Source organism: Anthonomus grandis, chromosome 10 (assembly GCF_022605725.1).
Source record: "Anthonomus grandis grandis chromosome 10, icAntGran1.3, whole genome shotgun sequence".
Classification (NCBI taxonomy): Eukaryota; Metazoa; Arthropoda; class Insecta; order Coleoptera; family Curculionidae; genus Anthonomus; species Anthonomus grandis.
The window spans coordinates 26,067,236-26,079,546 of NC_065555.1; the positions used below are offsets into that span (position 1 = coordinate 26,067,236).

Below are 12,311 nucleotides of genomic sequence, written 5' to 3' on the forward strand. Positions count from 1 at the left end.
AGGGGGCATGCGAAAAAGTGTTAGCTATCATTACATAGCTACAGTTCAAAATTTTAATGAAAACGGAAAAAGTTCTGGGACTAAAATCTGTCGATGGAAGAAAAACTGTTTTTAAACCACAAGAAGGCGACGAGTTTTCCATAGAGTTGGCAGATATAATTGCTATTTTGCCAGAACCTGCCGCTGAATGCGTCAAAGGTCAAATCATTTATCAATTCAAAAAAGCAGTAGATATTAAGGAGATGTAAATCCTTACTATACGCATTACTGCTTCTATCTATTAATTGAAGATTTGTTTCTTTACTTTTTGAATGTCTTTTATAAGTTTTTGTATTTTTAAACAAGTGTTTTTAATAGAGTATTAAAAAACTGCAATGTTTCTTTTTTATTTCACCTAAAAAAATAACCAATTAGTGGAATTTTATGACTGATCAATTTCCCCCTAATGGATCAACTTCACACCAAAACCTAGAATTATCTTAACTTTTAAACGGATTGATGAACTTAAGCAGGGGTTAAATTGTTCATAATGCATCCATTTTAAGGCATTGCAAGAAGAATACACTTATATGGTACTGATCAAAGTCATCCCCCTTTTGGTATGAAGTTGATCACACCTTATTTTGCGGCATCCATACACATTCATTTATGATTAATTTTAATATCGATACGCAGTTATCAAAAGAGTTACAAGCAAATTTACAAACGAAATGATCAATTTATCTCCGTTTTACGGTACTCGTTATTGCAATAGGCCAATAGTTTTCAACGCACTGGCTGTCACCAGACTTAAGTATGGGAGTTATTATGGAGTTTTTCAAAATATTTGAATAAATGCCTGTTTTTAGTACTAAATTTATAATGTGTGGTAAGGGCTTCATTAACGCTATATGATTTTCTTTAATTATCAATGCAGAAATACCATCGTTTGTACATGAAACCTTGCTTTTAAGAGAATTTATTTGAATGGATTACAAGGAGTAGGCTTACTAAACACATATTTTTATTTTTAGGTATTTTTTCATTTAGGATTATCTCTGGCCTGTTTTGCTCTTTGGCTAGATCCGCAGGATCCTCCCAGCAGTTTTGTACAGTCTTTGACCTAGTCTCAAATTGTCCCAAAGCGTTTATTTCTGCCTGGTCTTCTGTAATGATTGCGAAGGTTCGGCCCCTTGGCGCCCCTTCTCTCATCAGTTGAACACAGGTCTGGATTTCCGTTATTTTACAGGCAAACATAGTCTATCTAAAGTCTGTTGCTTCCAGGCGTAAGTTGCCTGCCATCTAGTCAATCCTCTAATGGCCGCAGTATACCATACTGAGTAGCAGCCTTACCTAAGCCGAGTAAATTCTGTTGCCAGTGGTCCCTTTTCCTCCTTAATTTACAAAACTACTTTAGTAAAAAAAATTTTTTACCAAGCCTGCTTGCTCGTTTTTATAATTTGATTAATTTCTAATAAAACTGGTATGGGAATTAGGTACAAACAAACATATAACTGGATTTTAGGGAAATAAGAATTAATCTATGGTCCAAAGGCTTTTTTTTTTTAATATAGTAATCCAATCAACGACGACTATTTAATAAAATTAAATGATACCCTTTAAATAATACTTCTTTCAGGCATTTTTCTTGTAATTCATGGTACAATTAGCATACTTTTACTTATATATGAGCTACAACTAAAATGCTATGCAGGGTGGGCCAATTGGGTAAACTATGTTTTGGGATATGTTATGTTATGGTTGTCAGTTAATAAATATTCTCTATCAGACTTACCTGCCAACAATTACCCATCCTGTATAATTATTAATATATAATACTATAGATGCTAATCTAACCTATTAAAGTACTGTCCTTACTTCATACTCTTTAGATGACAGTAGCAGTAGCGGATCGTACTGTAGTAAAATTTCCTTAGAAAGTAGTTCTTTGAAATTTTCAATTTGTTACTTTAAACCATAATTTATTGATCTTTTAAAATTTCTTCGTTTATAAAAAAAATATTTAAGAATAATTGGAAATAAAAAAATATTTTCAATTATTTTACTAAGTGACTGTAAATATTTATAATATATGTTTTAAGAAAATATATATTACTACTTTTAACTAATTTTACGTCACAGTAGGAAAGTGCTTTACATCAATGAGTCTACTGTTTTCCTTTATTAAGAGAGGTAGGTGTAGGTCACAAGGTTGGTGTTCTGTATACTGGGTTTACCAAGTCTAATTTTATAATAGTTCTTGGTTTATATACAAAATACTTTTTACTGCAGCATCATTAAGTCTTTTTCGTTCCTGAAATTTGTAATATTAGAAAGAAATGGCCAAGGGGACCAAGAACTAAACAGATTGGATGATGTTATCAATCGAATTAATTTATAGCTTGGAATTCATGCAAAAAATAAAAACATGTATTTATATTATAACTAAAAATATAGTCACGAAGGCTATTGAAATAACTTTTGTAGGTTTTGCTTTTTAGATATTGTACTGATTTAAGTGAGTGTCCTTAGCTTCTTCTTAACCTCGGAAACATTCGTCAATCATTATGCTTTAAGAGCCTCTTTGTGCCAAGAGTTTGCTGCCCAAAAACAGCTGTAGACTCTGTAGGTAACTCGATACAATGAAACCCAGTAAGACCAACTTTGGCCACAACAACTTCCATATCTACATCCAGTACCTCAGTAACGTTTGCCTCAATTTACTATAATACTGAAAACCCTACAACAGCAGCACCAGTAGTTAGCTTAGCAGCTATTACTATATTGAGTAAATCTGGAACACTATTACCTGTTAGTAATGTGCCATGTTTAGCACCTATTTAACACCAAGTTTAACATCTGCTTATGCATTAAATCCAATGGTTTTCATGTACCATATGACAAATTTTATACTTTGTATTAATTTGTGGCATGTTTGCTGAAAATAACGATTTAAGTTTAAATGCTTTGCAAATCATGAAATAGTTTTAGTACTTTGGTTAGGAGTATTAACCAGATCATTGAATTTCTCACCTGGACTTAATGGTATGTCTAGCTCGCACTTTTTTAGATTTGAGATCTAATCTCCTTCTTATGAGTTTAATGATTTTTTTTAATCTGAAGCTTGGGATACGGAAAAATTTAAACGGACTTAGTAACCTGACAAAATCGTTCACCCTCTTATTCATCTCTACATATAATCTGTACTCGGTATTATCTTCCAGGTTAGTTTTATGCATATGGCCCTGTTATCTTACGAACTGTTACGTATTTTCTACCTAATTTCATATTGGTGCTTCCTACTTCCTTTATTGGAATCGATATAAATGTTATTGTTAGGTTAGAATCTGGAAATCGGTCTGTTTCTCGGCACCTGACTACGGTGACATTTGCTTATTACTTTTCCTTGGTGGGCATGTGATCGATATTGTGTTTAGCCACAGCCACCTGACTACTTGGATATATTTAAATGTTGTTGTACCTCAGTCAAGAACTTTGTAAAAATTTCATTGACGCATATTTTCGACTCAAATATTGTTTGAGTGTTTTCCAAAGTTGATGTGATGGTCTCATCCATAATTTTTAACCTTATATGTCAGCTTCCATTCCTAAGTCGGTTTTAGAGTAGTTAGTATGAAAACGAATATTAGTTTTTGTCAGCATCACCATCTTCCGTATACATTTCGTATTCCGATCGATCCTGTATACTAACTGTCTTGTGTATGTTGACGATTTGCTTATCATATGAGGTCATCATATCAGAAAAGTAACAAGCTTGTACAAATTCCTTGTCCAACAACTCAAAAAGCTTGAATTGAATGAGTTAAATTGTCGAAACAGTGGGCTGCCAAGGCAGTGGTGCATATATCCTGATGGACCCGTCATGCCCCACCGAAGGTTATCAGAGCCCAACGGCCTTAGAGAAACCGATAAGGCTCTCTAGTCTAAAGGACTTAAAGTCACTCGATACACCGAAAGTGTTCTCCATGTATTTGAACCTGGTGCGCGTGAGTGCTGGGCACTCCCCGACGGTTTCATCCTCCTCACAGCACCATCGACATTCCGGGTTGTCCGCAATACCGATAGTATAGAGATGGCTTCTTAAGTGCCAGTGACCGGTTAAAAGACCTGTCACTAGCCGAATTTCGCGTCTTTTTAGGCGTAGTAGATTTTTGGTGATACAGGCAGAGGGCCCACCTATGTGCGCTTTGGCCTGTCTCATACCAGGGGACTCAGTCCATCTTCGGTGGGTCGACTTGTCCAGCAGACCCTTCATTGACGCGACCGCAACGCATTTGGCGATACCAACTATGTGTTCCGGCTCATCGGCACATTCGCGGATCCCAGTCTGGCAAGAGAGTCCGCTTTCTCATTACCTGCATGACCTGCGTGACCAGGTATCCAGATGAGCTGGACCCTGCAGCCAACCTGCAGCAGTTTTTTTCAGGACTTTTATGCACTCTAGTACAAGCTTGGAGCTTACCTTTGCGGCCGTGATAGCCTTAATGGCAGCTCTGCTGTCCGAGCATATTGATATGACTGTATTGCGGTGTCCGCAATTTAGGATTTTCTGTCCGTATTTTAATACAGCGTATACTTCGGCCTGGAAGACAGTGGCGTGCTTCTCCAGCGAGTATGCCCGACTGGTATGTGAGATCCCTGCACAAAGCCCTGATCCAGCTCTGTTATTCATTCTGGAGCCATTTGTGTACCAGATGGTCCCCCTATTTAGCAATGTTGGAAAGCCACTCATCTCTACCTGCAATGTGCGTCACGAATCCCTCGCAGTCCACAGTGACTGGAGCCATGCAGTCACTGCTCATTAGAAGGAGAGGGCATTCCTGTATGGCCCGTGACCAATTTTTGTGTGACTGATCTCGCCAGCATGTAGTTCGCCGAGGACGTATAGCCGGTACGCAGTCCTCATTGCCTCGAATTGCACAACGAGGTCCAGAGGCGGAAGGCTCAGCAGAGTCTTACGGCGCTCTAGTTGGCGCCGTACGCATAGAACCCGTCATGCTGAGACATGCAAGACGTTGGACTCTGTCCAGTTCGCTTTATCCGTACATGGCCACCAAACGATAGCCCCGTATGTGAGAAAAGACAGACCCCAGGTATTGCCGAAAGCCCGCCTGCAGGCCCATAGCGCGCAGGTGGCGTTCTTCATTCTGGTGTCTGCATGATCGTACCAGGAAGGTTTGGGATCTAACTTGATTCTCAGAAATCGAACTGTCCTGGAGTAATGCAGCTGCACGCCACCTGGAGATATAACAGGGGGCGTGCCAAAGTTACGTCTCCTTGTGAATAGTAGGAGCTCTGCTTTTTTGGTCAAAGGATCACTAGATCATCAGCGTAGGTCTGTGTGTAAAGGCCAGCATTGTTTAAAAGATTTATCAGGATGTCGACCACAAAGCACCACAAGGTAGGAGACAATACTCCTCCCTGCGGGCAGCCCCTAGCCGCCAACGTTTCGACAATCTCGTTGTTGAGCTGGGCAGATACATGATATTTCGAGAGCATGGCCTCTATCCAGCTAACCAAACAGGGTTGTGAGCCGCGGCTCTCGAGTGCTTGGCAGATTAATGCGAAAAAGGTGTTGTCGGACGCCCCTTTAATGTCTAAAAACGCACCCAGACAGGCCTTGCTACTACCCAGAGCACCCTCCACCTTCCTCACGAAGTGGTGTAGGGCAAGGTCCGTGGATTTACCGCCTGATAGGCGTATTGGTGCACATGCAGTGGTTTGTTGACCAGGATGCTTTTCTTAAGGTACCGATCAATCAGCCTCTCCATCGCCTTCAGCATGAAGCTGGTAAGGCTGATAGGTCGGTATGTATATATATCTTTAAAATCTCTTTTTCCGGGTTTCGGAATGAAGACGACTTTCACTTGACGCCATAACTTTGGGACGCAGCCCTGAGCAAGGGACGTCTTGAATAGTCTGACTATGTGTGGGGTTAGTACTTCTTACCCGTTTTGCAAAAGGCATGTATATAATCCATTTATGCCCGGAGATTTGAAGGGGGGAATGTCTTGATTGCCCATTTCATCCTCTCGTAGGTAATTATTCTTCTAGCAGTCTCGAACTCTAAGCGAATCGGAGCTCGAGAACAGCTAGAAGGATCGCGAGATGAGTTAGAGTCTGGGAAGTGAGTGCGCAGCATGACCTTCAGTGACTCTTACTCATTGGTAGTAAAGCCGCAATCTGGAAGTGACAACGACCCTACTTTAGTTCCAGGTTCCTTGGACAGTACTTTGCACAGTCGTGCTGCGGAGGGTGTGTTTTTAACGTCATCACAGAACCGCTTCCAGCACTGTCTTTTGGAGTCCCTGAGTGTCTTTTTTACAAGCTTTCTGAGTTAACTAAACTGGGTCTTATAGCTAGAGAATTTGTATTGGGTAAAATGGGGTTGGATTGATGGCTGTTTTGCAACTGTTAACTGATTGATGAATTCCTTTTACTAAGGTCTTAAGAACATCATCATGTGTTGAAGCACGCTCACCTATTGCATCATCTCATTTTGCAAGTATTACCTTAATGAGATCACAGCTAAGTTAGTTTATCCCTTTGCTGGTTCATAGACTATATTTGCTAAGGATTATTGAATCTTCTTTATCTAAGAAGGCATAAACTGCTACTTCTTTGCCCTTCAGTGGTCTGCCCACAATGAGGTTGTTACGCTGGATGTACTGGAGCCAGATTGCGAAACATATTCAGAAGAACACTGAGTACGTCGTCCCCTACAGGTTGCTCATTAGTAATCTTCGTTGTGTTTTATGAACATAGTTCTATATTTTATTTATAATTTGAATTTTTATTTTAAAGGAATTTTGTTTATCAACTTGTGTGACCTACACAACCTCAAAAATAACGATTAATAATGACATTTATTATGCTACTAAATACTCTTAATTTGGACTTTTAATAAAAAAAGAGAATTTTTATATCTTTAAAACATTTATTAACTTAACAATATCAATAATGATTTTTCTAACTATTTCTCTATCACATACAATTGTTGAATAATATCCAATGTTGAAGTAAAAGTTTTGTTAGCAGGCTTTGGCCGCTCCGGCTACATGAAGTCCAGGGCAAAGGGCCACGGAGCTTGTGCCAGATTCTGGAGAGCAGAAAAACGATTTCGTTTTAGTATACGACACACAGTTAAAACGCAGTGGTTTTATTGGACTGTAATTATGTTAGTTTTTTTTAATACCTTTTGCGTAGCCGTCGAGTATCATGGACAACCTAAATGGCTTGATGATTTTTTATGTGAGTATGACAAGTAACAACGAGATGTAGGAAGAAGTAGATTATTTTGTAATAAGAGTTGTGTTCGGCATTAATGTCACATGGATCTAACATGTGTTAAATCGATTGGCAACTATATATTAATAAATAGGAGGGCGATATTATTCACCAATCATTGATATCTAACAAGTCTGAGTGAAAACTGAGAAATCGAGCAAAGTTACTACTCTGTTAAAGTAAGCTTAGTTATATTTGTACCTATTCTTCTTTTCTTAATCAGTTATTTTTTTGTTTTTTTTTTTTAATTTAATTTGTCATGATTTAAAATATCTTTCGTCACTGCTGATTTGTCAGCCACATCTACCATTACTTATCATCCGGTTTGAGATATTAATGCCGAACGTGATTGTAGTTAGTTGTAAGAAGTAAATAATTAGCCAGTTTCTGACTGCAGTCCTTTGTAAAAATTGAAACGATTATTTTAAGCAGTATTTAGTAAATGTCCTAGTACTTAATTTAGGTGATAATTCAAAACCGACACTTGTTAATTGCAGAAGTCAATAGGCTATCTAAGGCTATCTAGCATTGTCTTTTTTTCATTGTTCCTGCAGTTTAGATACATTGGTCGTACCATCAGTAATTCATCAATATAGCAGTTTCTCAAGACCAATTAGGCCAAAATCAGGCTACTTGTTGTAAAGAGTTTTGCCTCAGAGATTGTTGCAAATTAGCTTATTTATTAAATTGTACTACGATAGGCTCATGCCTAAATCGTCTCTTTGCCAAGATTTGGTCCATTAAGATGCTTAAAGGGAAATGAACCTCAGAATATCCCTTCTTGTAAGAACGTACTCAGTGCATTTTTGTTCTTTAAAGAAAGTCTTCTAAAGTCTAGCGCACTATGAGAGACTGCCTAATTCATCATAGTACTTTATTTATCATAGTATCATCATAGTATTTTGTCATATGTTTTCCTTTAAATCGCCCAACCAGATGACTTCATCCGATACCCAATGCCATAGGCGACGCCAGGTAACAACCTTAATCCATCATTTTGAAGTGGAATGACTACAATGTGATTAAGTTCATCGCAGCTAATATTCAGACTGCTGTATTTACGAAGAAGGCTGACTCTGCTTATTATGCTTATTTAGCCTCTGTCTTTGTCAGGTCACTTGTTGGGTGTAGAGGTTGAAAGCAATATGTCTTGGCATCATCATGTAGCGGAAATAGTTAAACCGTTTTTAAAAAACTTTAGATCCTCTTTAAAACAAAAAAGTTGTATTTACCGCAGCAGCTTTTAACGCTTCACATGGCTCCGATGCGTCTATCTCTTAAGCATGCTTTCACATATGGAGCTCTGCACCCAAACACACATTGAAACTGCTTGATTCCATCCAGAAGAGGGCCTTACACTCTATAGAAGATCCAGAAATGACTAGAGGCTTGAATAGTTAGGCGTATAAAAAGAAAGTGATGGATCTGACTCTGTTTTATCGATACCATCGCAGTCAATGCTTTTCCGAACTGGCCCATGTTGTTCCACTCAGAGCTATATATGCAAAATCTACTCGATCGACAGATGTCACTCATGAAAATCGAGTAAATCTACAGAACGCTTAGAAGTTCGCTATATCGGGATTTCTTTTTATGGAGAAGGGCAAGTCTATGAAATCAACTTCAAAAGCTCATTTTTCTTGAACATTAAACCAAGGAAAAATATGCACAGATATCTTCGTAGCACTGGCGCTACTCGTGATACTCGACTGCCATAGGCTTTGCCCTTTTGTGTCAGTGTATCTTGTAAAAAAAGAGCTTGCTTTGCAATTTTTTGTCTTATTACATTTTGTTTATTTGCCTTATATTTTTAAAGCCTCTATTTTACTGGCCTGGATGAGTTTTTTGTAATTTCTCGATAGCTATTTTCGTAGTACTTTATAATAGTATCTTTCAGTTCCTTCATATAGTCATCTTAATGGGCTCATCTATAATATGTGATTTTAAAGTATGATGATGTAGGTTCGCGTCATATTCCAGGACTAGCTCGGTTCTGCAGTATCTTACTAATTTAATAGCCTATGTTGGTGGGTTTGAACAAAGATATAAAAGGTATGTCGATTTAACCAGGTTCCTACAACAAAAGAAAGGGCACCTATGTATATTTAAATTTTCTTTAACAAGAATGCAAGTTCTTGGTTTTGGATTGGTTTTATTATCTGTTTGTTGGTCGAAGGATTTTGTATAAGGTCAATTCAAAGGACCCTATTACGCAGCAAGTTGCAGCCGAGGCTACAATATTGTGGTGCAGGCTTATCTATGCCATCCTTATTAATCTTCTCATCATGAGGTTTTTTGGGGCGTAAAGCTTTCCTTCCCGAGTTGGAAGAATACCTTAAAGCCTAGCTTTTTATAGTTTTAAACAAGCGGCGTTCACAGAAAAATCCAGTTCTTCTTCACTTTTCATCGGGAGTCATCTGCAAAGAACGACCCTCCTTGAAAATGAATAGGGCTTCCACTTGACGTTACTGATAATAAATTCAGAATCTCGGCCAGTACATCCTGAACAAGTCTGTGCTGCTTCTTGCCCAAAAGTTAATCCTGATATTTGCGGTCGACGATTGCTATCCTGTTACCTCATATCTTCTCACTGTAGCTCGTAAACTAAGTATGACAGCTCCTGAGATATGTAGAGATCCGCAGGTTGCCTGTCTTCCAACCCAGAGGTCACCGCAGTGTCATCGTTATGATGTTCATCTTTAACCCATAATTTTATATTTTTGGAAAGGGTCTTCCTAAGTCCTTTGCATCTGACACTATTTTGTGCGTACTGCGACCAATTATTAGTAATACGCTTTAGGTCGTCAGTCCATATGGTAAGAGGCCTCTACTGCGGAGAGCTTCTTGCCTTGGGCCATCACTCGATACGTCTTGTCTATCTGTTGTCAGACAATCTGGCAACGTATCCTGCCGAATTCCATTTTTATGTAGCAATTCTCTCTATGGCGTCAATTGTCCCTAATCTATGACATATTTCTTCATTTGTGTTCCGGTCTCTAAAAGAGACACCAAACATCTGGCGGTCCATAGCCCTCTGAGTTAGGCGGATCTTGTCTACAACCTTTCTTCTAAGTGTCACTGTTTCGTTCGTTGTTAATGTGTCAATATTAAATCTTTCATTTAGTTTACCAAAGACTGCCCAGGATAATCCTATGCGATGGGCGAGCTTAAAAGTTTGGTTATGTCTAGTCTAATTTCATGTCCTAAATATTAACATAATAAAATCTACTCAATATCTTTTCCAGCAACAAGAACATTACGGTTTAGCACCAGATTGGTCATTATTTATGTCTCTGTCATATTGATTTTCCGGCTGACCTCGAAGAAAGCATGGTGGCGCTTTTCCAACATTGCTATTGCATCATTTATACAATCGGCTGTGAGGACGATGTCATTTGCAAATCTTAAAAAACTGAGTTTCTCTCCATTTGCGTTAATATAGTGTTCGAATAGGTCTGCCCTCTTACAAGTATGTTCCAAAAGAATGGTGAGTAACTTTGGAAAGATAATGTCTCCTTGCCGAAATCCTCGCTGCATAAAGAATTTATTTGTTTGGTGTTTGGATAATCTTACGCTAGCTGCGGCGTTAGATTATCCAAACACCTGTGGTAGATGTATTTAATTAAGTTGATGTATTGACATTCTATTCGACACTCAGTCAATACTGTTAACATTTGTTGATTTTTTTTTACCACTAGTAGTGGCTGTTGGTGCCCTTCCCCGATCTGAATTTTGCTTATTCTCTGGGCTAATAGAAATTAAGCCTAGCCTCCAGTCTCTAAATAATAATTTTTATGAAGAACTTATATATGTGTGACAGTATAATGATAGGGCAATAGTTTGCCAGATCTGTTATGTCTTTCTTCTTATGCAATAAAAGAATTACTGCATTGTTCTAATGCGGTGAGGTTATTTCATGGTAAATACACTCGGTGAAAAGTTTGGCTATAGTCTGGATGATCTTATTCCTGCCTAGCATTGCTTCAATCAGTACTCCATCGTCGCCGAGGGATTTACTTCAAATATTGATATTTCTGGCATTTCCTTTGATCCCTGGTTTATGATCTTGGATATTTGGTTGGTCTTCGCTTTGATCGTCCCTGCTATACATTTCGCGATAAAGGGACTCAACAACCTTAAGGATATTAATTCTATCTGTCGTAATGCTTTCTTCTTTGTTTTTTATCCTGTACATAATTTTGTTGCCTTTTTTTATATTTCGTCTCATAACTTTCAGACTCTAGTTTTCCTCTATTATTTTTGGTATCTTGTTTGTGTTGGTTTTCTTTTATGTCTTAAATTAAAGATATTCACCGATTTGATCAATCAATTTTATTTAGGAGGTCTTTCGTATTTTGGCTTTGTTTTTTTTTTGTCAGTCATAATAGATGTCTGGTATCTTAATATTTATCGTTGATCTGTGGGGGAATCCATTCTTTCTTTCAATTAAACAATTCTTTCGATTAAAATCACTTATGTGTACTATGTAGTACGTTAGCGTAAAAAAATGTCGTCCGGCTGGGTAGTACTTGAATCGTATGCCTCTATTATTATGAGGCTGTAACTTTTATTTAATTTATAAACAAGAAAGATAGTCCTCGGGTTATGCTATTAATTTTGATTATATTCTGGGTGTGTTTTCTGTGTATAATGAATCTTATTCCACCATTTAAGATGTCTTCTTCTCCTCTAAAATAATATAAATGTGTGTATTTAAGGAAAATTTAGTCTTCTCCTTTTCATTTCATTTCGCTGAGGCTAATAATGTCCTACTTTATTGTCTCCAGTTCTTTCTATCATACCATTATCTCCTGGTCCGATAGTTCTCACGTTATATAAAGTAATGTGCATTTATCGCTCTTTGTGGTAGCACGCTCCTCTCCGGGTATTCTTAGCACCCTCTGTTTCAACCCTGTTCCGACCGCTACCTTGGTTGGGGAGTGTTGAAGCGATTGTTGACGAGAGTCAGTTTGTGCAATATCAAAGTGATTAAATTTACTTGTACTCTAGTACATGCAGTACCC

General features: G+C 38.0%; 1 protein-coding gene across 15 annotated transcripts in view; it reads left to right on the forward strand.

Annotated features, from left to right (window-relative positions):
• The window catches only part of LOC126741664 (voltage-dependent calcium channel type A subunit alpha-1), a 771,245-nt gene that overhangs the window by 439,536 nt on the left and 319,398 nt on the right, over positions 1–12,311 (forward strand). For 13 of the 15 annotated variants that reach the window (XM_050448203.1, XM_050448189.1, XM_050448197.1 and 10 more), the window contains one exon: positions 7,036–7,251. In XM_050448203.1, coding sequence (XP_050304160.1) covers positions 7,036–7,251 — 216 coding nt within the window. The remainder of the gene's footprint in view (positions 1–7,035; positions 7,252–12,311) is intronic. The other 2 variants (XM_050448194.1, XM_050448202.1) reach the window with 1 other exon arrangement.